At 44.2% G+C, this 24,257-nt stretch overlaps 1 protein-coding gene across 1 annotated transcript; it reads right to left on the bottom strand.

Moving 5' to 3' along the window:
• Nucleotides 1-1,753: 1,753 nt before the first annotated feature.
• On the bottom strand, nucleotides 1,754-24,115 carry rasl10a (RAS-like, family 10, member A). The gene is made up of 3 exons (XM_069930433.1): nucleotides 23,880-24,115; nucleotides 3,862-3,986; nucleotides 1,754-2,096 (listed from the first exon to the last, which is right to left on the bottom strand). Exons 1-3 carry the CDS (start codon nucleotides 24,102-24,104, stop codon nucleotides 1,826-1,828), a joined length of 621 nt encoding a protein of 206 aa, XP_069786534.1. The 5' UTR covers nucleotides 24,105-24,115; the 3' UTR covers nucleotides 1,754-1,825.
• Nucleotides 24,116-24,257: the final 142 nt, after the last annotated feature.

Below are 24,257 nucleotides of genomic sequence, written 5' to 3'. Positions count from 1 at the left end.
AACATGGTTCACCAAAAACCATGAAATAACAGCAGGGGTAGACTGCTTGGTATTCAAGCCTTTCTCTGTTCAATATGGTTGTGGTTATTCTAACTTGGGCTTCAACTCCTTTTCATGTCAGATCCTCATTGCCCTAAAACCTGTGATTAATTGTGTAATGTGGCTGAAGATGGAGTGGGGGAAATAGTGAAGATGGGAGGTTGAAATGACTGGATGGTCATGTCCTCAAATGGCAGTGGTATGAATTAAGGTATCTTCAATAGACTGGCTAAGGCAGTGGTCCTCAACCATTTTTCCACACTCACATGCTGCCTTTGCCACAGGTTAATAAAGGATTACTTAAGGTGATATGTGAATGGGGATGAAAGTTTGAGGACCACTGGGCTAAGGTAAAGTGCATGATAATAGGGTGGGTAATAGGGGAGATTTGAGATGTGGTAGAGATGAGTTTGGAGTTTCCACTCCGGATTCAACAGATCTGCAACAGTGAAAATGGATTAGTTTGTTCAATTATGGCATATGGCAGAGGTTCTCAACCTTTTTTCAACTTGCATACTACCTTAAGTAATCTCTTTCTAAGCACAGAGCACCTGTGGCATCCTATATGATGTGAGAAAGACTAATTTGATTGGCAAGGTAGAACGGTGGCAAGAATGAAGCATTACCATAATTCCAAATATTCCCTGCATTATCATACAATTTCTCAAAGGCTCCCTTGAATTTAACAACTGAAGCAGTAGAGGGTTAGTGATGGGGGTAAATAATATAACTGAAGCTACCGGAGTATGTTTTGTGGATGCATTGGTCTGAAGTATACAAGTTGAAAGGGGAAGCAACTGGGGGGATATGAGGGGGAACTAATTCACACAAAATGGTGGAATGTGGAATGAGCGGCCAGCTGAAGTGATGAATGCGGGCTCAATGTTAACATTTAAGAAAAATTTGGACGTACATGGATGAGGGAGGTATAGGATGCTATGGACTGGGTGCAGGTCAGTGGAACTAGGCAAAAAAAAATGGTTCGGCACAGACTAGATGGGCTGAATGGGTCTGTTTCTATGCTGTAATGATCTATGGTTTTCAAAGTAGAATTATTGTTGCTCCTGTGACTGGTCCAAAATAAGTATAGGGAGGAATCTGAATTTCTGCCTAAAATGTTTTTGAACCATACCCTTTCAATAATATGTCCCAAATCAGACACTTATCACTGACCAGTGGATGCTGTTAAAAGCATATCACAATATTTTAAAAACAAATTTAACATTGCAAGTTTAAAATTTTGTTTGGATATGTTAAAATAAACCACTGTCGGCTCCTGTAACCGGCCGTTTCAAGCCTGTACAGAGCTGTCAGCTGTCGAACCAGGTGGATGGATCCAGCAGAGAAGTGCTGAGATTTTGCAAGTAACTAACAAGGCATGCACTAGATTGTGTTAGAGCTGGCAGGAAGATGATGGTGGTGTTGTGACTTTGTTATTAATGTAAGAAGTTTAGACCCATCATATACAATGACCCTGATTTTAAGGAGAATTGTTTTAAACTTTGGGCTGTCCTAAATACAATAGCATAAATGGTAACCTGAGGTTCAAATCTTGTTCCACCATTAACTGGCTTCAAATTCCTTGCCTCCAATTGACCTTTAATTTGGTGTGAAGATTTAATATTATTTTTCTGTCCAATCATAACAAATTCAACAAAGGAGGCTGAATGCAAAACTATTTTATTTAAAAAATATTTTTTCTAAATTGTCCTGGTCCTTAAATTTGACTAATCAGGAAAACAGCATGCTGATTCAACAATAATAAATGGGAAGTTTGAGCACAGTGTTACATTATGTTGCATCGGTTTCTTTGTAGTGCCCCTTGGATGCATATAGACGAGTGGAGATGTTTGCAGCTCCGACCTACGCCGCTGCTCAGGAGTTCTTTAAACAGAAGTAGAATGTGCCAGTTGTATCTAGCGGAACACTCAATGTATCCACATTTCCACATCTTTTTCACCAGGACACTGGTACTCCTCCGTGGAGTGAAACGCTGCTTTTGTAGGTCTCGTTTATTTCCAACAACGATAATTGGCACTTGTTTTGTGCTCGACACCCTGCCAAATGATCAGAAAATAGTACATTCAAAGCAAATGTCTAAGATCTCTTGCCAACTCTCCATGTTTTTATTGCTCTCATAAACCATTGCATCATGTAGTTTTGAGCATTTCTCCCAGTTCTCTCAACTTTAGTTTTCATGAAAACAGCTTTAATTGAATAAGTATATGTATGGGAGGGGGATGGAGGGTTATGGGCAGAGTGCTGGTAAGTGAGATTAGAGGAGGGTTCTTGGATCAGTGCGGACTAGAAGGGCCAAATTGGCCTCTTTCCGAGCTGTAATTGTTATATGGTTATATATAGTTATAAACACCAATACCACTTGCAACTCAATAGCCAAATTTCTCTTTGTAAAATGGCCTGGCTACAGATGTGCTTCAAGCACTCAATAAGTACTTGTTCTAAGCCACTCACATACCACATAATCCCTTAGTATCCACAGGGCACCTGTTGCATGAAACTCAGCCCAGGGATCTGGGTGGTAGTTAATATGCCACTGCCCTTATCAGATACAAGAAGATTATTTTTCCCCTATTCATGCCTCTCTACCACCTTTGCTCCAGGGGATAACCATCCCAGCTCATCCAATCTTTTCCCATAACAATCCAGGCCAACACCTCTTTGGTGCAGTGTGCTGACCAAAACTACACACAATTCTCTAAAAGCTGGATAACTAGAGTTTTGTAAAATTGCATCATAACATCTCAACACTTGCCATGTGCTTTCTTCACTAGTGTTACTACTTTCAGGGAACTAAAGATTTAAATCTGTCTCTGTGTTCATCAAAATTTCTGAGCAGCCCATGACTTACTCTATGTGTCCTACCCAAAATGCATCACCTCAGACTTGTCTGCATTAAATTTCTTCTGCCCACCTTGTTTATATTCATCTGTAGCCTTAAACGACCTTCCTCTCTATCCACAACCACACCAACTTTCTCATCTGCCAAATTACCCACCTCTATATTCATATCCACTGTGAATTCAGCTCATGATCCATCCTGTGGTATTTTGACAGCCGCACATTATCTTGTCCTTCTGGTCTCCCCAAGAGTATAAAATAGTGAGATAGGGGGTTTCCACCTGGTTCGTGTTAATAGAATGCAAACTTTGGGATGGCATTATTTAACGCTTTGCTTCCCTGATCTGCTCGATAGCACTGTGCTAAGGGTAATGGGGGTCAGTTGTAACTCTAGCCTGGCGTTTGGTAAAATCTAGAGGACTCGATGAAAATAAAATGGGGCTTGTGCAAAGGGTGCTACGCTCTGGAAGGAGGAGAGCGGGGGGCTCTGGCCTTGGCTCCATTCCATCCCCTGGTGGCCGGATTCGGAACGGCACCATCAAAAGTTGGCGTGGTCCAAAGGAAACCCACTCACCTGCAATGCCCAACAGCTGGGTAAAAACGAGAAAGCCTCCTCGTTCAAACTCTGCCAGCACCCACTGAAAGCAGGCCTGTGGAAAAATCATGTTGCAGAGAAATACACGAGGGGGCAGTTCACTTGGGGCGAGCACGGAGGGGTGGGGTGGGGGGGTCGAAAGTTTTGCCTGGAGCAGTTGAATTTTGTAGGAATCACTTGACGGCCGCCGAGGGTTCGGGAAGGCCTTCGCAATGAAAGGGAGTCGGCAGAGAGACAGACGCAGAGGTCGGTCCATCGCCTTCCAATGGGCCAACGTTTTGCGCCTGTTATTGCTCAGTGGGCCGTGTGCAACCCGACCCTCCCCAGACAGAATCAAAATGCACATTGGGGAGCAACATTCTGCTCACCTGACTTCTCCAATCTGCTGCCGAATCGTCTTCACGGACTGGAAACTGTCAGGGCAGCAGATGTCGTACACGAGGATGTATGCATTGGCATGTCTGAGCCCTCGACATCGCGAGTCGGACCACTCCTCCAATAAAAGAAAGAGCGACAAAGGTGAGTAACTATGGAAAGCATTCACACCCTGACTTTCACTACTGTGTTGGTTGTACCTCCTGAAACACTTGAAAGGCAAGCCGATGTCACAAGACAAAGGGACAAACCATTTGAATGTTCCCGGCAGCAATGATCTTTCTCGTACGGGCAGAGGCAAAGGGAGGAATGATCTCCGGTGCACCCATTTCAATGCGAGGAGTGGGGTAGGTAAGGCAGGTGAGTTTAGGTTGTGGATTGGCACGTGGGATTGCGATGTTCTTGCTAATAGTGAGATTTGGTTGCAGGAGGGGCAGGACTGGTAGCTCCATGTTTCAGACATGATAGAGCGGGAGTGGTGGCCTAGCTGGTCAGGGAAAACATCCCCAGCTGTGCATAGACAGGACAGCCCAGAAGGCTCTCTACAGAGGCCCTGTGTTTGGAGCTGAGGAGCGGGGAAGGTGTGAGCACACTAATAGACTTGTCTTTGGAGACCGCCCGATGGTCTGAGAGAATTGGGGGCACAAATCTGACCGGAGATAGCAGTCCATTGGAAGAAACAGAAAGTTGTGGCAATAAGAGATTTTCACTTTCTGCATATTGAATGGAGTTCCCATACTGTAAAGGGACTGGATGGCTTGGAGTTTGCCAAATGTGTACAGGAAAGTTTTCTAAATCAATGTGTAGAGGTACCAATGAGAGAGGATGTAATACTTGATATCCTGTAATCCGGTAGTTTGTAGTTCACAAGACGTCTACTGTAGGGATTTGTATTTCATAGAAGAATTGCAGATCTTGGGAACCAGCAAGAGAAGAAGAATACACTCCTTGGCTAACAAACTTCTCAGTGAGGCACCAAGCATCACTCCTGCCCAACAAAGCCCCCAGTCTTTAGAATCCTTAACACCTTCCATGACACCTTTTAACACAGTAACACTAACAGATCTGGCCAACGAGCTGTCAAACATAAATCGGGCTCCTGCCAAAACGCAGCTGAAGGAATAGGTTTAGGGGGCTCTAGTCAGTACAAGCATAAGAGAATATCGCAGGCTTAAAAAATAACAAACTCCAGCCTGTAATTTCAAATCCAGAAAGAGGACGGCAGAAGCTACATTCCATGTATTCAGAGACCCTTCCAGACCAAGCCATCAACACTTTGTCCATCCTTTCCCTGAAACAATTAAGGTAGCTAATTGGAGTTCATGGGCATGAATTAACAGCTAAACGGACTCATATTTGCATAGCAAATTGTCAATGGAGTAAGCCTTTCCTGAGCACTTCTCGCCCGAAATGCAACTAAGCCGTTACTACCACATGACCGATGCAGTCCTTTACTGTCAAAGGAGCCTGCTGAAAGCCGGTGCCAACAGATAAGCTGGTACTGGCCCCCTCCCTGTGCAGGTAGTTTCAGTCACCTTTGTGTGACTCTTCTTTGGCTTGGCTTCGTGGATGAAGATTTGTGGAGGGGTATGACCACGTCTGCTGCAGGCTCGTTGGTGACTGACAAGTGCGATGCGGGACAGGCAGACATGGTTGCAAGGGAAAATTGGTGGGTTGGGGTTGGGTGTTGGGTTTTTCCTCCTTTGTCTTTTGTCAGTGAGGTGGGCTCTGCGGCCTTCTTCAAAGGAGGTTGCTACCTGCCGAACTGTGAGGCACGGTTAGAGGTGAGATCAGCCCACTGGCGGTGGTCAATGTGGCAGGCACCAAGAGATTTCTTTAAGCAGTCTTTGTACCTCTTCTTTGGTGCACCTCTGTCTCAGTAGCCAGTGTGACTCATAAGCTTATTAATTCTAATGACCACAACAGATCATTCCCAGACAGCCATCAACACTTATGAATCTCCACATGTATTTGCTACCTCTGATTGATGGGACTCCCTTTTTCCTGCATTTTGAAATGAAAAAATGTATAATGCAAATCTTTATAACAAAGAATCTGTGGAAATCTGTTTGTTAATTATGCAAAAGAATGACTTCTAAATTGTACCCCTTGCCTTGAATCTTTGAATGAGACCAAACCGTGTTAGTGAGGTGACCTTGTCTACCCAACCCTAACAACTGCTCATTCTGGCTAGCGTTATTTGAATAAAGTCTGTTTGTGTTGCACTGTGTGGCTTGGTTGTACTTTTTGTACCGTGACAAGAGCACGACTATCACACTCCTATTAGGCAACCAGTAGTCCGTGTAGGTGAGCATTTTGGGTCCAGTGACCATAATGTCATTAGTTTTGAGTTAATTGTGGATAAGAATAGGTCTGATCCTTGAGTTTCTAAATTGGAGAAGGGCCAATTTTGTCAAATTGAGAAAGGATCTCGGAAGAGTCGATTGGAATGAGTTGTTTTCTGGCAAGGATGGTTCCGGCAAGTGGAAGGCCTTCAAAGGTGAAATATTAAGGGTGCAGAGTATGCATGTTCCTACCAGGATTAAAGGCAAAATTAACAGGCTTGGGGAACCTTGGTTTTCAAGGGATATTGGCGATATGATTAAGAAGAAGAGAGAGGTGTAACCTGTATAGGCAACGAGCAGCAAATGAGATACTTGCAGATTATGGAAAATGTAAGAGAATACAAAAGAAGGAAATCAGGAAGGCAAAAAAAAAAGGCATGAGGGTGCTTTGGCAGATAATGTGACTGTAAACCCGAAGGGTTTCTAGAAATATATTAAGAGTAAGAGGATAATAAAGGACATAATTAGTCTTAAAGGATCAGATCTGTGTAGAGCCCCATGAAATGGGGGAGATTTTAAACCATTTTTTTTGCATTAGTATTTACTCAGGAAACTGGCATAGTGCATGCAGATTGAAGGGAAACAAATGGAGATTAAGGAGAAGGAGGTGATTACTGCCTTACAGCAAATAAAGATGGACAAATCCCCTGGGCCAGATATGATATTCCCTCGGACCTTGAGGGAGACAAGTGTTGAAATTGCAGGGGCCTTGATGGATTTATTCAAAATGTCCTTAGCCACAGAAGGAGTGCTGGATGATTGGAGAGTAGCTCATGTTGTCCCACAGTTTAAGGAAGGCTCCAATGGTAAATTGGGTATCTATAATCAGTGAGTCTGATCTCAGTACTAGGTTAATTATTGGAAGGAGTTCTGAGAGATAGGATATATAAGTATTTAGATAGCCATGGGCTGATTAAGGACAATCAGCATGGTTTTGTGCATGGTAGGTAGTGTTTAACAAATCTTGTAGAGTTTTTCGAGGAATTTACCAAGAAGGTAGATGATGAATAAGTTGTGGATGTTGACTACATGGATTTTAGAAAGGCCTTTGACAAGGTCCCTTATGGGAGGTTAGTTCAGAAGGTTACAATGCTTGGTATCCATAGAGTGGTTGTAAACTGGATTTGAAATTGGCTGAGTGGGAGAAAACCAGGAGTAGTAATGGATGGTTGCTTCTCAGACTGGAGACCTGTGATGATGGGTGTGCCTCAGGGATCTGTGTTGGGACCACTGTTGTTTGTTGTCTATATCAAACATCTGGGTGATAACGTGGTAAATTGGATCAGCAAGTTTACTGATGACACAAAGATAGGAGGTGTTGTGGACAGGGAGGAAAATTTTCAAAGCTTGCAGAGGGATCTGGACCAACTAGGAGAATGGGACAGTAAATGGAGGATGAAGTTTAATGCAGACAGGTATGAGGTATTGCATTTTGGAAGAGCAAATCAAGGAAGGACATAAATGGTAGGGCACTGAAGTGTGTGGAGGAGCAAAGAGACCTCGGGATACAGATACATTGTTCCCTAAAGGTGGCATCGCAGGTGGACAGGGTTGTAAAGAAAGCTTTTGGCATTTTAGCATTTATAAATCAAAGTATTGGGTATAGGAGTTGGGATGCTATTTAAGACATTGGTGAGGTCAAACTTGGAATATTGTGTGCAGGAAGGATATTAATAAGATTGAAAGAGTGCAGAGAAGATTTACTAAGATATTGTTGGATCTTCAGAAGTTGAGTTACAGGGAAAAATTAAACAACTGAGAACTTTATTCCACTTAGATTAGAAGAGATAAATATGAGTGGACATGGCTTTAGGGTGAAAATCAAAAGGTTTAGGGAAAACATTAGGAGGAAACGCAGACCAATGGGAGCGTGGAATGAGTTGCCATCTGACGTAGTGGGTGTGGACTCGATCTTTGAATTTTAGGAATAATTTGGATAGATACATGGAGGGAAGAGGTCTGGAGGGTTATGGAATGAGAGCAGGTTATTGGGACAAGCTGAACAATGGTCGCCACAGACTAGAAGAGCCAAATTGCCTGTAGCATTCTATGGAACATTAGTGTTGAGGTTCCTGAACACAGCAGTGCCTCTCCACCCTGGGGTTCAGCTATTCCCACCCAGACACCAATAGACACTAGATTAATTTTGTGAAATGCTGTAGCGATGTGATGGACATGTTATATGATGGTGCAGGAACTCAAAAAAGGTCAAGGTAAAAGCACATCTCCTGTTCAGATGTGGTTGTTGAAGAGTGATGACTGTACAATAGTGGCGGAAGTTAGGAAGCACTTACCCAGGGGCATTTGATACATTTCAAGTTCGTTGGTAGAAATGTCCCTAAATCAAAATAACAATAGGAAAAAAGAGCAGTGGGGGTTTGGGAGATTGTTAGAACGCAAGAATTTTGTATCAATTCATTTTAGTAGATGGAAGGAATCAGATAACTAGAATGTAACACCAGTTAGGGCCCTGAAAGGGAAGTTGCACTCGAATGGGCATGGATAGATTTTTCTTTCAATCTTGGTTTCTGAACATTGTTGACAAACTCGACATTTGTTGTTCATCACTAATTGCTGATGAATTGAGTTGTGTGCTAACCTAGTTCAGAGGGAGTGATGGGATTGACCCAATTCTTTGGGTCTTGAGTAACATTTGAGCAAGACCATACAAGGCATCAGACTGATACACATCATTTGGGGTCTTGCAATTGGAGTGTCCTTGATGACCATTCTTGATACTAACTTTTTGTTTTAGTTGTTTAAATTGATTAATCTTAAAAGCTCCTTTTCAAAGTAAGATTTCAACTCTTGTATCAAATGATCAGCCTGGACCACTGTAACACATGCCTAAGCTACTCAATGATAGTGAAGGGTAGGTCATGTCCAGTTAACAGCAAACTTCTTGAAGATGGTTACATGACTATCCCTGAGCTTCTCTGCATGGATTTTCACAAGATTCCAAGAGGCAAGTTGGTTAAAATGTACATGCAATATTGGTGATATTCCTGTGCATTGTAATTAATTGATAATTAGAAAACAAACAACATTTCAGCTTTCTGAGATGTGACAAATTATGTCAGCTAAGGATCTGTTGTGGGTTTTAATTATTATTGAGTTCTATGAAGGATTAGAGCATTAGCAGGCAAGATTATCATGTGCAAATGTGATCAAGGACAAAGAGACAATGTCAGACCAAACAAGGTTAGAAAAGTAAAGATCATCTAGATGATGTCATTGTTTTGGGTCTGAGAAATACAAACATGATATTGAGAGAATGGAAGAGTGGAGGAGCAAATATACATAAATTAATAAATATTTAAGATGATTCTTTGCTTCATAAATTAATTTTTCCAAAGATAAATGTAACCAAATCCTAAATCCAACCCCAAGAATAACTGCAAACTCAATTCTTAACTCTAACCGAAATTAATTATATACAGAGGAAGAATTATATTGCAGTAGGTCAATGCATACATTAGGAAGAAGACAAAATGGAATTCAAACAATGTGAATGACATTTTTAGAAAAAAAAGCAAGGTATGTTAATGAGAAGAAATCACTGGCTGGTCAAGGGCAAAGTCAGAGGTGTCAAAAATACACCAGAGATGTGGAAAGTCTTTTAATCTGATGTGATCCAGTGGCCATCATAATATGAAACCAATCATCCTTGAGAACTAGTGATAAAAGTCAAATTTTATTTATTCATTTTTCAGGATGTGGACTTCAATCGTAAGTTCAAGATTTGTTGCCATCCCTCATTGCTCTTGAGATGGTGGTGAATTGATTTCAACTTTTGATGAAGACACTCCCACAGTGCAATTAGCAAAGAAGTCTGTAAATCAACCCAATGATGGTGTAGATGGCATGGCTCAGTGGGGATGGTGTGCAGGAAAACCTGTACATGTTGATCCTCATCTGCAGTTGCTGCACTTGTCCTTTGGTGGGACTGGTCATGGGTTTGGGAGGCACTGTTAGGGAGACCTGGGTGAATTTTGTAGATGCACACACTGGCTTTACAGTGGAAGGAATATGTTCAGGATGGTGGTCTAATTTTTCATGGATGATGCTGAGCTTCTTGTGTGCTGTTGGAGTTAAACACATCTAGCTAAACAGACAGTGCTCAATCACACTCCTGCCATAAGAAATAAGAGCAGGCGGAGGCCATCTGGCCTGTCGAGCTTGCTCCGCCATTCAATGAGATCATGGCTGATCTGATGATAGACTCATCTCGACCTACTTGTCTTTTCCCTATATCCCTTAATTCCCTTACGATGTAAATATTTAGCCAACCTTGTCTTAAATATATTTACTGAGGTAGCCTCCACCAATTCCATAGATTCATCACCCTCTAGGCAAAGAAGTTTCTCCTCATCTCTGTCCTAAATCTACTAGCCTGAATCCTGAGGCAGAGTCCCCTAGTTCTGGTCTCTCCCACCAATGGAAACAACTTACCTACTTCTATCTTATCTATGGCTTTCGTAATTTTGTTTTTTCTAGAAGATCCCCTCTCATTCTTCTAAATTCCAGAAAGTATAGTTGCAGATGCCTCAATCTCTCCTCATAGGCTAACCCCCTCAACACATTAGAATCAACCTGATGCCTCCAGAAAGGAGAACAGAACTGCACACAGTACTCCAGATGCAGCCTCTTCAGTATTTTGTACAATTGCGGATAACCTTCCTGCTTCTAAAATCAATCCCTCTAGCAATCCAGGCCAACATTCAATTTGCCTTCTTGATAGTCTGCTGCACCTCCAAACCAATGTTTTGCAATTCATGCACAAGCAAACCCCCCCTCCCCAATCCTTCTGCACAGAAGCTTGCTGCAATCACTTATCATTTAAATAATAATATTCTATTTTTTTCTCCAAAGTTGATAATCTCACATTTACCAACATTGTACTCCATCTGCCAGACCTTGCCCACTCACTTAACCTCTCTATATCTCTCTACAGACTCTCCATATCCTCTACACAATTTGTTTTTCCACTCAATTTAATGTCATCATTCATCTTGAATACACCACACTCTGTACCCTCTTCCAGATCATTAAGGTATATTGTGAACTGACCCCTGCGGTACACTGTTCACCACTGACTGCCAATGAGAAAAACACTGCTGGACCCCAACTCTCAGCTTTCTATCGGTTAACCAATCCTCTATCCATGCTGATACGTCATCCTAACTCCTTGCATCCTTATGTACAAGTCATTTATTCAGCACCTTATCTAACACCTTCCAAGTAAACAATGTCCATCTACTACCTTCTTACTGTGCTTGTTATATCCTCAAAGAACTCCAGTAAGCTTGTCAAACAGGACCTACCTTTACTGAATCCATGCAGTGTCTGCCTGCTGGATCCATTTCACTCCAGATGCCTTGCTATTTCTTCTTTAATGATAGCTTCAAGCATTTTCCTAACTGTAGATGTTAACATAATTGGTTTATAGTTCCCTGCCTTTTATTAACATTTTTTTGAATAGTGATGTGATATTCGCTGTCTTCCATTCTGCTGGGTCCTGCACAGAATCCAGAGAATTTGGACTATAACTTCTGCCATTCCTTTCAGAAGCCTGGGATGCATTCCATCAGGACCAGGGGACTTCTTTATCTTTAGACTCCCAAGTTTGTTCAGGATTGCTCTTTAGTGATAGCTGTTTCATTCAGGTCCTCTCCTCCCATAGCATGTCTTTGGCACGGTAGATGTGTCCTTAGCCATTTCTTCATTACCCAATATCAATTTCCCCTTCTCATCGGTCCCTCCATATAGCTTGTGTTCCCAGTCTAGTGGCCAACTCCTCCCTCATCCCCTTGTAGTTACCCATGTTTAGGCATAGTACACTGGTTTTAGACCAAACTATTGATACCCTCCATTTGTATGAGAAACTCAGTCATACTGTGATCACTCTTTTCAAGAGGATCTCTAACTCTGAGAGGATCTCTAACTACAAGATCATTATACAGGATCAGATCCAAGATAACATGTCCCCTTGTCAATTCAGTAACAGGCTGTTCAAAAAAAAGCTATCATGGATGCATTCTATAAAGTCCTCCTCAAGTTTGCCTCGACCAACCTGATTTACCCAGTCTATGTACATGTTTAAAGTCCCCCATGATAACTGCTGTTCCATCCTTGAGTATTTGAGTGCCTCTGATGTTTCTTGGTTTATTGCCTGGACTGTTATACTGTTGTTATTGGGTGGCCTATAGACAATTCTCACCAGTGATTTTTTTTTCCTTTTTATTATTCTTACTCTCTACCTAGATGGATTCAACATTTTGCTCCTTAGATCTTGCATTATTGCCCTTCCTTAACTAAGTGTGCTACGACACCTCCCTTGGCTTCCTGCTTGTCCTTCCATATTGCCTATTATCCTTGAAAATTCAATTCCCACTACTCTCCACCCTGCAAGTACGTTTCACATCCCTTTGTACTGATTTGCACCACAAATTCACTGACCTTGTTTAGAATACTACGGGCATTAAGATGAAATGCCCTTGTACTCACTCATTGTGTTTTTTAAAATCTAGTAACATTTGCCTCTTTTCCACGACTTTTATACACTCTTCTCTCTTGTTTAACTCTCGTCTTTACTTTATCAACACTCTCCTTTTATTTTATCCATCCATTTCCAATCTTTTGAACCCACTCCCCTATTGCTTAAAGCCCTGTGTATAGTCCTAGTTATGTCATTCAGGCCCCTTCACAGTTCAGATGGAGCCCATTCCTTTTGAACAATCTCTTCCTTCCCCCAATACTGGTGCCAATTTCCCATAAATTGGAAGCCAGTACTCCGACACCAATCCTTGAGCCACACATTTAACTTTCTAATCTTCTGACCGCTAAGCCAATTTGGATGTGATTAAAGTGCCACCGTGACAGAGGTGCACCAAAGAAAAGGTACAAGGACTGCCTAAAGAAATCTCTTGGTGCCTGCCACATTGACCACCGCCAGTGGGCTGATATCGCCTCAAACCGTGCATCTTGGCGCCTCACAGTTTGGCGGGCAGCAACCTCCTTTGAAGAAGACCCCAGAGCCCACCTCACTGACAAAAGGCAAAGGAGGAAAAACCCAACACCCAACCCCAACCCACCAATTTTCCCCTGCAGCCGCTGCAACTGTGTCTGCCTGTCCCGCATCGGACTTGTCAGCCACAAACGAGCCTGCAGCTGACGTGGACTTTTACCCCCTCCATAAATCTTCGTCCGCGAAGCCAAGCCAAAGAGAAAAAAAAAGTAGTAATCCAGAGAATATTACCTTTTTGGTTCTGCTTTTTTTAAAAAATTTAGCCCCTAGCTCCTCAAACAACCTGAGCAGAACCTCTTTCCTGGCTCTACCTACATCGTTGGTACCCACATAGACCACGACAATGAGATCTTTCCCCTCCCACTGCAAATGACTCAGCAGGTCAGATAAGGTGTCCCAAGCCCAGGTACCAGCCAGGCAATGCAGCCTTCAGGACACTATCTCTGCGACAGAGAACTTTGCCTATTCCCTGATTACCACTACATTTCTCTCCCCTCTCTTCATTGGTTTCCAGAACCACAGTTAGGTTGCTTATTCTTTGTCTAATCCCCTCTCTTATCTCAGACTTGTGAGAGAAGATCAGGGGCTGTGGCTCCTCTGGATTGCGTGACCTCCCTCACTTGCAGTCACACCCTTTTGTCCCCGAGCACAGGCCAAAATCTGAGGCAGCTATTCTAATGAGCGTAACTGCCTCCTGATTTTTTTAAAAAAAGGGTCCGGGTACCTCTTCCCCCTCCCTGTGAAGCTCAGTTTCCAGGTCATTAATTTTGTGCTTGTTAGGTAGTGAGTCATTTGTCACATTCGAGCACGTCAAGCCTACTGTAGTCAAAACAAAGAACTGAAAGTCTGAGCCTGCTTTAAGTTTGATAAGACACTGCACAGCAAAAGTCATCACTTGCAGAGAAAGGGGCTGGAAAACAAATCCAAAATGGAGATGTTCACTTTAACCTGAACATTTTTAATTAATTACAATTGCATTTGTTAATTGCACACATTTTCTCATAACAAGAGTGATATGAATTGTTGATTCGTTTGAACCTGACTTTAATCAATTGGCACAATTTATGTGGCAAGTGCTCATGCATCATGTTTGAATAATATCTGAGAGCCATCCCCTGAGATGCAAGAGGTAATTATTTTGACCTTTTATATGACCTTTTCCTTGGCAACGGTTGAACACAAACAAATTATTTGCATCTTAATCTGCTGGAATTGGGAAAGAGGTTTGGATCACAAGCGGCCTGTATAAAGGATCTACACTGAGGATAATCATTAGTACTATGTAAGCAAATATTTGGTCTTAGTGGCGAATCAGAGATGATCATTTCAAAATGCACGTATTAACCAAAAATAATTGTATTTTTTCTGTTTCTTCATTAAATTAGAAAAGAAGCAGAAATAAAAATTGCACATTTAAAGTATCAGAAATGGTTGCATGGCATTAATAGTGCCTAACTAATAGTGCCTAACATGGCCTAAATAGTGCCTAACTAGTTCCCAATGTCCTAAGTAGACATTGGGAACTATATTTTTTGATGTCCATAGAAGTAATCAAGGAAAGATATTTCTATACTTATATATGTTTAACACAACAGAGAATAGAGGTCAAAGCAGTGGGATATTTTTGGCAGATAGGCTTGTAAAGCAGGAAGATTTGCCTGATGGAATATTCGGATGATGGAAGAAGTTTGCAGTCAGATTAGTATAGAACAGTATAGATTAGTACAGTGCTTGTGACTGTAACTTTGGCGGTGCTAGGGGGATTTACTCAATATTTATCATTATTTTGACAAGGCAGGGAGCATCACCATGTCACTAGTTATCTACTTTGATAACTTAACTGTTCCTCAACTTCCAGATGGTGTTGAATTAATTTGCAGCTTTAATTGAAAGAGATCACATGGCATCACATCTATGAAATCGATGATTACTATTTCTGATCATGGAACACAAGCCTGCAAAATTTCATTAATGTTGGCTTCTAGATCTCGACTAATGGCTGCCTGAGCAAAGCATTGGTACTAAGAATAAAACTAATCATACATATTTTGAGATGTTTTTCCTGAAGTTTCAAAAGTTGTTGCAGCATTTCTGTGATTGCAACATGCTATTAGTGTTCTGCAGTTTTAAGATATTTGGAAAATCTTATCAATGAGCAGCATAAAAAAATTGTTGAAAATGTATTATGTGATGGGGAAAGCTTAGAAGTGCAGGTTTTGGCATTTATGATGGAGAGAATAATTAAATTAAAACCCTTTGAGGAATAACAACCGAGCTTCAGAGCCACAGGGAGATTCAGCTTCACTTTCGTACAAAGGGATTGACATTACTCCTTAATGAAATATATTAATTGGATGCGTGGCCATAATAGATGCAAAACTACAAAGAGCTAGGAATGTTTGCTCAAATTTCCTTCCTTTTGTGATGCTGCTTATCCACATTTATTTCACTGATCAGAATTAACATTGGCTCCACTGTAGAAAATGGTAAGCTGCCGCAGATGAATTCTAACATAAGATGTGGGAGATAGGGAAATATGGACTGTAAAGGAATGCATCGAACACCAAACTGATCGAATGGGGATTGAGCTAAACAAAGTGCAAACATCATCTTACTTTTCATGACGTTGCTTATCTCAACAAGATGGACTTGTAGGGTAACGCGGATCTATGCCATACAACACACACGTAAACAATCCAATGCTGGAATCAATTACACTCAAAGAATCCTTGCATTACTGAGGACTGTCTTCCCATGTTCTAAATTTTTTTTTTAATGGCTTGATTCATTTTCCTCATTTTAAATATTTAAAAAAAAAATGAAAACATCTTATGAGCTGAAAATACCATCTCTACAAAATAACTTGGGAATCTGATGCTGTAAAACTAGTTTCACAACAGAACAACAAAGGGTAGCATTCAGGTGTGAACTGGCAATTGATAGGGTTGAACTGACCATGTTTGTTGGTGACCATGGCAGATCTTGCATGTAAATATTCATCTTTTTCTTTGTATGCCAAGCCATTGAAAAGGTCAGCAGAATAGAGGTTATAAATCACAAAATAATTATTCCCTCTATCTATGGTTCTACATGTGGTCAAGGTATTTGAAATAGAGATAATAGTTGATTATTTTTTAATTGCATACTTTTTGACTTTATATTTTAGGTCAAGTTGTACTGCAAGTACCTGATTAAGATGCCCCTAATTTGAAACCATTTGTGTATGTTTTAATATTATGATACAAAATACTATTAGCCTGCCAGAACACCCCATTATATCAAATTCATTTTTTTTTACTCTATACGGTAGGAGTGTGGGGCACTATCAGACAGAAGCAAACACACAAAACCTAAAGTCTGTTCAATAGGCTTTATTCAACATAAACTTCCACAGAACCAGCTGTGAGGAGAGCTGCTGTAAACTCTGAGAGTGTCTTTGAAGGGCCGGCTCTGGCTTATATCCTGGAGGGTGATTGACACCAGACTGGGTGGGGCTTGGTCTATCCGGTCGGCTGACTGACAGCTGGCCAGGTGTTGTCTTGTCCCCAGCTCTTCTGCAGGTACAGAGGTTTCCCCCTGCAGTAGGCCAGTGGTATACAACCACATTCACCCCTTCTTTAAAATTGTCCCGACGGGGGGAGGCTCCTGGTTACTGGTCGGTGAGGGTATGTGGGGGCTGGAGCGACTGGCGTGGTGCACCATGGAGGAGTGGCCAGGGTTGAGGTGTGTGCTGCATTGGACGGGTGGGGGGGGGGTAGAAGGAGGTTCATCCCCCATGGTTTTAGTGAGTCCTTGGTGGCCAAGGAGGTCTCGAGTGCCCCATAGCTGTCCAGGGTCAAGGGGGGGGGGAGTGCGAGGTGTGTTAGGCTGCCGTGGTCCTGGGCTGGAGGATGCTATGGTGGGTGCTCCAACTGGCGTGAGGTCCCTGGTTGAGAAGGTGTCCTCCCTACCGCTGCTGAACCTAACGTAGGCGAAGTTGTGGTTCGCGTGAAGGAGGAACACCTGCTCGATCAGGGATTCGGCCTTGTGTGCCCACACGTGTCTACGCAGAAGCACCGGTCCTGGGGACGCGAGCCATGCCGGGAGAGACGTTCCCGTCGCCGATTTCCTGAGGAACGAAACAGGCGTTCATGAGGGGTCTCATTGGTAGCCGTGCACAGGAGTGACCTAATAGCATGGAGCACCTCGGGAAGAGCGTCCTGCCAGTATTCTACGGACCACCTCTTTGACTTAAGAGCCAGTAGAACTGCCTTCCAGATCACCCCATTTTCGCATTCCACTTGCCCATTACCTCTTGGGTTGTAACTAGTCATGCGACTAGTCGCAATGCCCCTTGCTATTAGGTACTGGCGTAGTTCCTCACTCATGAAACTAGACGCCCGGTCGCTGTGGATAAATGCGGAGTAGCCAAACATGGTGAAGATCTATGTCAGTGCCCTGATGACGGTGGCCTTGGAGGTGTCTGGGCAAGGGATAGCAAAAGGGAAGCGGGAGTACTCGTCTATGACCATGGGGAAATAGACGTTCTGATTTATGGAAGGCAGGGGCCCCTTGAAGTCCCATGCTGAGGTGCTTCAAGGGCCGAGTGGCCTTCACGACATAAGCCTGGGGTGGGTGGAAGAAGCGAGGATTGCATTTCACGCAGACCCGGCACGCCTTTGTCATGGTCCTGACATCGCTGATGGTGTAATGGAGGTTCTGGGACTTGATGAAATGGTATAAGTGGGTGACACCCAGGTGGCAGAGGGACTAGTGCAGTGCCTGCAGCTGGTCATCGTGGAGCGACGCGCAGGTCTGGGAGAGGGCATCAGGGGAGTCATTAAGCTTCCCCGGGCGATACTGGTTGTCGTAGCTGTATGACACCACCTCGACTCTTCAGCGCAAGATCTTGTGGTTCTTGATCTTACCCGTGGTTGGTGTTGAACATTCCCCGCTGGTCAGTGAGCCTCCTGCTGGCCAGGTAGTGGCACCAGTGGCAGACTGCTTCCACGATCGCCTGGGCCTCCTTTTTAATGGCGGAGTGCCCTAGCTCGGAGCCGTGGAGGATCCTGGAGAAGAAGACGACTGGCGCTCCCCCTTGGATGAGGGTAGTGGAGAGGGCTACATCAGAGGCATAGCTCTCCACCCGGAAAGGGGAGTCCTCGTCCATGGCCTGCATCCGTTCTGGATCTGGGCCAATGACACCATGTGCCATGATGTACCCCAGGTTGGCGAGGCGGGTGGTGCTGAACACGCACTTCTATTTGTTGTAAGTTGAGGTTCAGCTCCTCAGCCATCTGGAGAAATTTCTCCAGGTTGGCATCATGGTCCTGCTGATCGTGGCTGTAGATGGTGACATTATACAGGTATGGGAACGTTGCCTTTGGCTTGTGCCAGTCTACCATACGATCCATCTTCCGCTGGAAGACAGAGACCCCATTCGTGACCCCAAACGGATCTCGGCAGAACTGGTACAGGCACCTGTCCACCTCAAAGGCAGTATAGGGCTTGTCCCGTGGGTGGATGGGGAGTTGGTGATAGGCCAACCAGGTCAGTCGTGGAGAAGACCCAGTAGTGGGCTATCTCGTTGACCATGTCAGCTATCCTTGGTAGGCGGTAGGCATTCAGCTGGGTGTACCGGTTGATGGTCTGGCTGTAATCCATGACCATCCTCCGCTTGCTTCCCCCTTTGACCACAAGGACTTGGGCTCTCCAAGGGGTGTTGCTGGGCTCTATGACACCTTCCGCCAGAAGCTGCAGCACCTCTGCCCTGATGAAATCTCTGTCCGTGGCGCAATAGCACCTACTTCTGGCGGCTATTGGCTTGCAGTCTGGCATGAGGTGTGAGAAGAGAGTTGGGGGGGGTTGATGCACAGTGTGGAGAAGCCACAGGTTGGTCAGGATTGGTTGGATGGCGCACTGTGGAGCATGAGTGGAGGTAGTGGCCCGCCCTCGAAGGCAAGGGTGACTTTCGGCAGGTGGCATTGGAAGTCTAAGCCCAGGAGGGCTGGGGTACAGTGTTTGGGCATGACCAGGTGCCTGAATCCAGTGTATGTCTCCCCCCACCCCTCCAACAGTCAGATTGGCTGAGCAGCAGCCAAGGGTATGATAGTCTGGTCCTTGGTGGTGAAGGTGATAGAGAAGGTGGTGGGGTGGATTTTTAGCTTTATTGAGTGGGCCACGCTTGGATGAAGGAAACTCTCGGTGCTGCCACTGTCGATTAGGCACCTTGTTACCTGCCTGTTGATTTTTATGACCATCATGGAGTGCCTGAGGTCGTAGGGAATGTTCCTGGTCAAGGTGGTGGCTACTAGGACCATCTCAGAGTCCAAGTCGTCATTTCTTGATGGTGGAGGTGACTTGTGGTCGTCAGTATCCTCTGCTGGCGTAGGGAGAAGTCGACCAGTGGTGCTCTCCGTAGTCGTGGGGTGCAGTGTGCGGCTGTTAGCGGCGTTGGATGTGTTGGTAGGGCGGCCTGGTCAGCACGTGTGTTGACCACATTGTCATCGTTGGAGGCCTGGGAGGGCCTCTGTGATAGCGGCATCGGTGCCTGTCCGGCCCAAGATGACGGTGCTGTGTGGGAGGGCGAGGCATGGCTGGCCTCCTTCCCTGGCTGGGCTAGTTGTGCCGGGGGAAGTGATGACATTCCATAGACTGAAAGTGATGTCATTGTAGTCTTTGCGAGGCGGCGCTAGTGAGTGCGAGGGCTGGCCCGGGCGCATGGCGTGCATGCAACGATCGTTGCCGGCGAGGCGGGAAGTTGGGCTGCCGGGGTTGGAGAGGCTGGAAGTGGCTCCGGGGGCAAAGGAGTCGCCCGGCAATCGCACATGGTGGAGATCGTGGGCGGGGGGGAAAGGTTGTAGAGGGCCGCTGAGCTGCCGGCAGGCTTTGAGAGGCATACTTTGGCAAAGTGGCCTTCCTTGCTACAACTAGAACAATAATGTTTTTCGGCTGGGCAATTTTGGCGCGATCGACGATCAGACTCACACTGCGATCCACAGTACTTACTTACATGGGCGCTGGGTGCCTGCATCAATTATGTTTTCTTCCCCAGCTTGATCTAGGGTCACAGCAGTCGAATGTGCTGACCATATGGAGGCCTGAGGTAGCCTGGAATCGAAGGCTTCGGTGTGCAGGGCCGCTGCCTCCAGGGTTCGGACTACCTCCACCTTTTTGGCCAGGGAGTAGATATTGTCCTCCAGCAGCTTCTGCCTGGTGGCCCTCAAGCGTAGCCCTCGGACTTAGGCATCTCTGATCAGCCTCTTGACCTCCCTTTCATTTACCAGCCAGACAAGGTCGGGCCAACTCATGCAGAGCTCCCAGGTAGGACTTGACTGTCTCCCCGGACAGTTGGGCATGGATACTCAGGAGGTACCTTGCAAAGACCACATTCATGGGAGGTTTATACACGGTCTCGAGGGTGTTCATTGATTCCAAATACCTGGTGCAGTCTTTGAGTGCTTGGAAGGCTCGGGGACCCAGCTTTGATTGGAGTAAGACGAGCCTCTTTCAATCGGTGTCCAGGATGTCGTCGGTGTGTGCCTCGACGATCACTTCGACCGTATGCTTCCAGATCTCAAAGCTTGTTTGTGCTTCCAGGTGGCGTGGGTCGATTTTGAGGCTCCCGGCGCTCAGGAGCTTTTCCATAGCAGTTTTAAGAATTCATGTTGAATAAATTGTGGTGTGTTATCAGACAGAAGCAAACACTCAAAACCTAAATGACATAAACTTCCACAGAGCCAGCTGTGAGGAGAGCTGAAGTAAACTCTGAGAGTGTCTTCGAAGGGCCAGCTCAGGCTTGTATTCCGGAGGGTGATTGACACCCAACTGGGTGGGGCTTGGTCTATTCAGGTCAGCTGATTGACAGCCGGCCAGGTGTTGTCTTGCCCCCATGCACTTCTGCAGGTACAGAGGTTGCCCCCTGTAGTAGGCCAGTGGTGTACCACCACAAGGAGTAAGTATATAAGTAGCTGGTGTTACTTTAGAACATAAATATGTCATAGAAACCTGTTATTTACACAAAACAGAAGTTAACAACATAAAGTTGAACACAAAAAGGGCCTTGTTCACACAGCGACTAAGCCATTAAGCATAAATGCTTTAATCTGCACTAATAAAGTTGTAAGATGGGAGTTATTTGTTAGCTGTCCGATGAGCAATTTAATGTTACACATTCCAATTGGCTGAACTGATATGCTTTCTTGGTAAATATTGTATATGGCTGCATATAAGATAACTAGTGTATAAGTAGACCCCTCAATTTCCACTGAAAATGTAGGTTTTAAGCAATACTCACTGTATAAGACCACCCCAAGTCAGGCACTTACCGCTGAGAGCTTACTGCCGCAATAGTCCTTTACCAATTGATCAGTGGAGTAATGCAGTCACAATATTTTAACAGCAAATCACTCAGTTCAGGTCTAAATTTTATTAGCATATTTTAAAATAAACCATGATCTGCTCCTTTAACAGGCTATTTAAAGCCTGTATGGACTGGACGGATGGGCACCAAGGAGGAGCACTGAGACTTCACGGTTCACCAGCTGTGGCAAATGGCAACTGGTGTGTGCTGTTAGCTTCATTTGCTGTGCTGTTATTTTAAGGTATGTTAGATAGGTTTATAATACATTTTTATTGTTTTAGTATAACATTACTATTAATCCAGCTTTCCAAAAGTAGCACTGTAGGAGTTAAACGAGTGTTTCATGCTCTTCTCCATCGTGATGGAGAAAACTCTAAACTACAAGATATTAAGGTTTGGATTATATACTTGGCATACAAGACAACCCCTGGTTTTGCAGTGACATTTTTCAGGTTCAAATACAATCTTGTATGCCAACATTTACGGTAACTTGGTGCAATTTCGTTATCAAACTGAAGGATCAATTAGTACTTTTGGGAACAAGAGTGTGTCCACTCTTTGGCAGTAATTAATAGAATTACAAACAAGCAGTGACCAGGCCATTCAGTCTAACTGATTATTATGTGCATTCATGCTTTGCATGTGCTTTCTCCCACTGCCTTGCCTAAACCCTGTTCCATAGCTTTGTTCTTGTCTCTATCCCACATTATTGCCATTTTCTTTAAAAGGATATTTCTCCTGAAATTGGTTTGTTCAAGTCTAATTTGCATTTGGAGTCCTAGAAATGTGCAGCATGAATATGAACCATTCAACCCAACTTGTCTGTGCTGACCAGTTGACCTGTTTTAATCCCGTCTCCCAAGACTTGGCCCATGGTCTTCTCTTCCTGTGTGATTTGAGCGCTCATCAATGCCCCAGCCTCAACCATTTTTTCTGTCAGTGTATTCCAACTACTCAAGCTTGTGAGGGAAGAAGCCCCCTTGCATCTCTTTCCTCTTGCCGTATATCTATGCTAACCAGTTTTACCCACCTCTGATATGGAGTCTACCCTATCTATGCCCCTCATAATTTTATACATTTCAAAAACTGTGCCCACGCTGCACCCGGTCTGCTGCAGAGAGAACAGATCTAGTTTCTTCTCTCTCGCTCTCACTGAACTCATCCCATGGTGGCATCCTGGTGAATATCCTTTGCACCTTCTCCTGTGCTACCACTTCTTTCCTGCAGCATGCTGACCAGAATTGTATCCAGTGTTTCGGTTGAGGTCACACTTCAGGTTTTATAAAGTTGCAGGAGAATGACACCACTTCTGTAATCAACAAAGGCCGGTATCGCTTATTTGTTCCTAACCATGTTGCCACCTTCAAAGATCTATGGGGCTGTTTTCCAACAACTCCTTAACACCCTACCTTTCTTGGTACAGGTCTTTGCCTCATTAGTACTCTCAAAAGTGCATCACCTCACATTTTTACTTTTCACGATAAGCATTTTCTCAGACCCTTGTTATAATCTTAAAGCCCTATTGAAGGACTGTTTTCCCAGAACCAGAGAAATAAGCAGTGGCCTGTTCAGGAATGCATAATACAGAACCTAAATACATTGTTCAAGGTGACATTTTCCTGACGGCTCTGTCTACATAAACCTTTGAGCTATTTAACCACGACATATCCTTGATTCAGTGTACATCTTCAATTTGCAGAGGGCTGAAACGGTTATTCAAAATGCCTTGTGTTTTTGGTAACAGATGTTTTGCCTGAATACGCTGAATGAAGTTGATAGATCCCTCTATCTTCAACAAATAAATGTAACAGATGATGTACATTGGACCCACTTGTAAAATGTGCACACCCTTTTTTTTACACACCCAAGGGGATAAAATAACAATTTTTTGGCCCCCAAACGCCGACTGGAATGAGGAGAGCAGCCAGTTTCTCGCTTGAAGTATTTCAATAACTGGCGGATCTTGACCGACAGTTAGAGCAGTCAAATCAGGGATAAAATGCCTGTTGTTTAGTTTGAATTTCCTCGCAATCGCTTTAAACGGATTTCCCTCCCATTCATTTTCAGACGAGAAAGGATGGGATTTGTTAAATCCGTTCCATAACCCGGTGGCTATTTCACCAAGGCAGATCTGCACGTCCTTTTTGGTTTTGCATTTCGGCCCCTGGAGGCTTTTTTTTTAAACTAAAGGAGAAATGGGTAAAAACACCAATGCGTAGGGAAGATGAGAAGTTGGAGAGACTGAATAAGCAGGAGCAAGGACACAACACAAGTAATAGGCAAGAGCCCCTTCCTTACCTGAGCGCCGGTCGCTGGAAACGCTGGGATAGAGGGCACATCCACAATCTTCAAGTGGTAGATGCTATTGTCTAAGATGACCGAGGGTCTGTGAACGGACCTGCGTCTTGTTGGGGTGTACACTTGGCTGAACTCGTTGGAAAGGAATTGCCGAATGATGGCTGTTTTCCCCACTCCAGGAGAACCGAGCACGACGATCGTAAAGGTGCCGACCCCCGGACACATTTTGCTTTGCTCTCCCTCCTTCTCTCTCTCCCTCCCTCCCTCCCTCTTTCTCTCTCTCCCTCCCTCTCTCTTTCTCTCCTTCCCCCTCTCTCTCTCCTCAGTGCCCGGTGTCTCTTCCAAGATGACACAAAAATGTCTTATTGCCAATAAAAC

Source organism: Narcine bancroftii, chromosome 4 (genome assembly GCF_036971445.1).
Source record: "Narcine bancroftii isolate sNarBan1 chromosome 4, sNarBan1.hap1, whole genome shotgun sequence".
NCBI classification, from domain to species: Eukaryota; Metazoa; Chordata; class Chondrichthyes; order Torpediniformes; family Narcinidae; genus Narcine; species Narcine bancroftii.
The sequence above is the reverse complement of the archived record's forward strand: the minus strand, read 5'-3'. Positions and strand labels throughout refer to the sequence as shown.

What these genes read in the sequence shown, in the direction of transcription:
- rasl10a (XM_069930433.1), bottom strand. Translation starts at nt 24,104, where the DNA reads ATGTGTCCGGGGGTCGGCACCTTTACGATCGTCGTGCTCGGTTCTCCT. An exon ending in TTCCAGCGACCGGCGCTCAG is followed by an intron (nt 3,987 to 23,879) that starts GTAAGGAAGGGG and finishes CTTTTATTGGAG; the next exon opens with GAGTGGTCCGACTCGCGATG. An exon ending in CAGCAGATTGGAGAAGTCAG is followed by an intron (nt 2,097 to 3,861) that starts GTGAGCAGAATG and finishes ATCATTTGGCAG; the next exon opens with GGTGTCGAGCACAAAACAAG.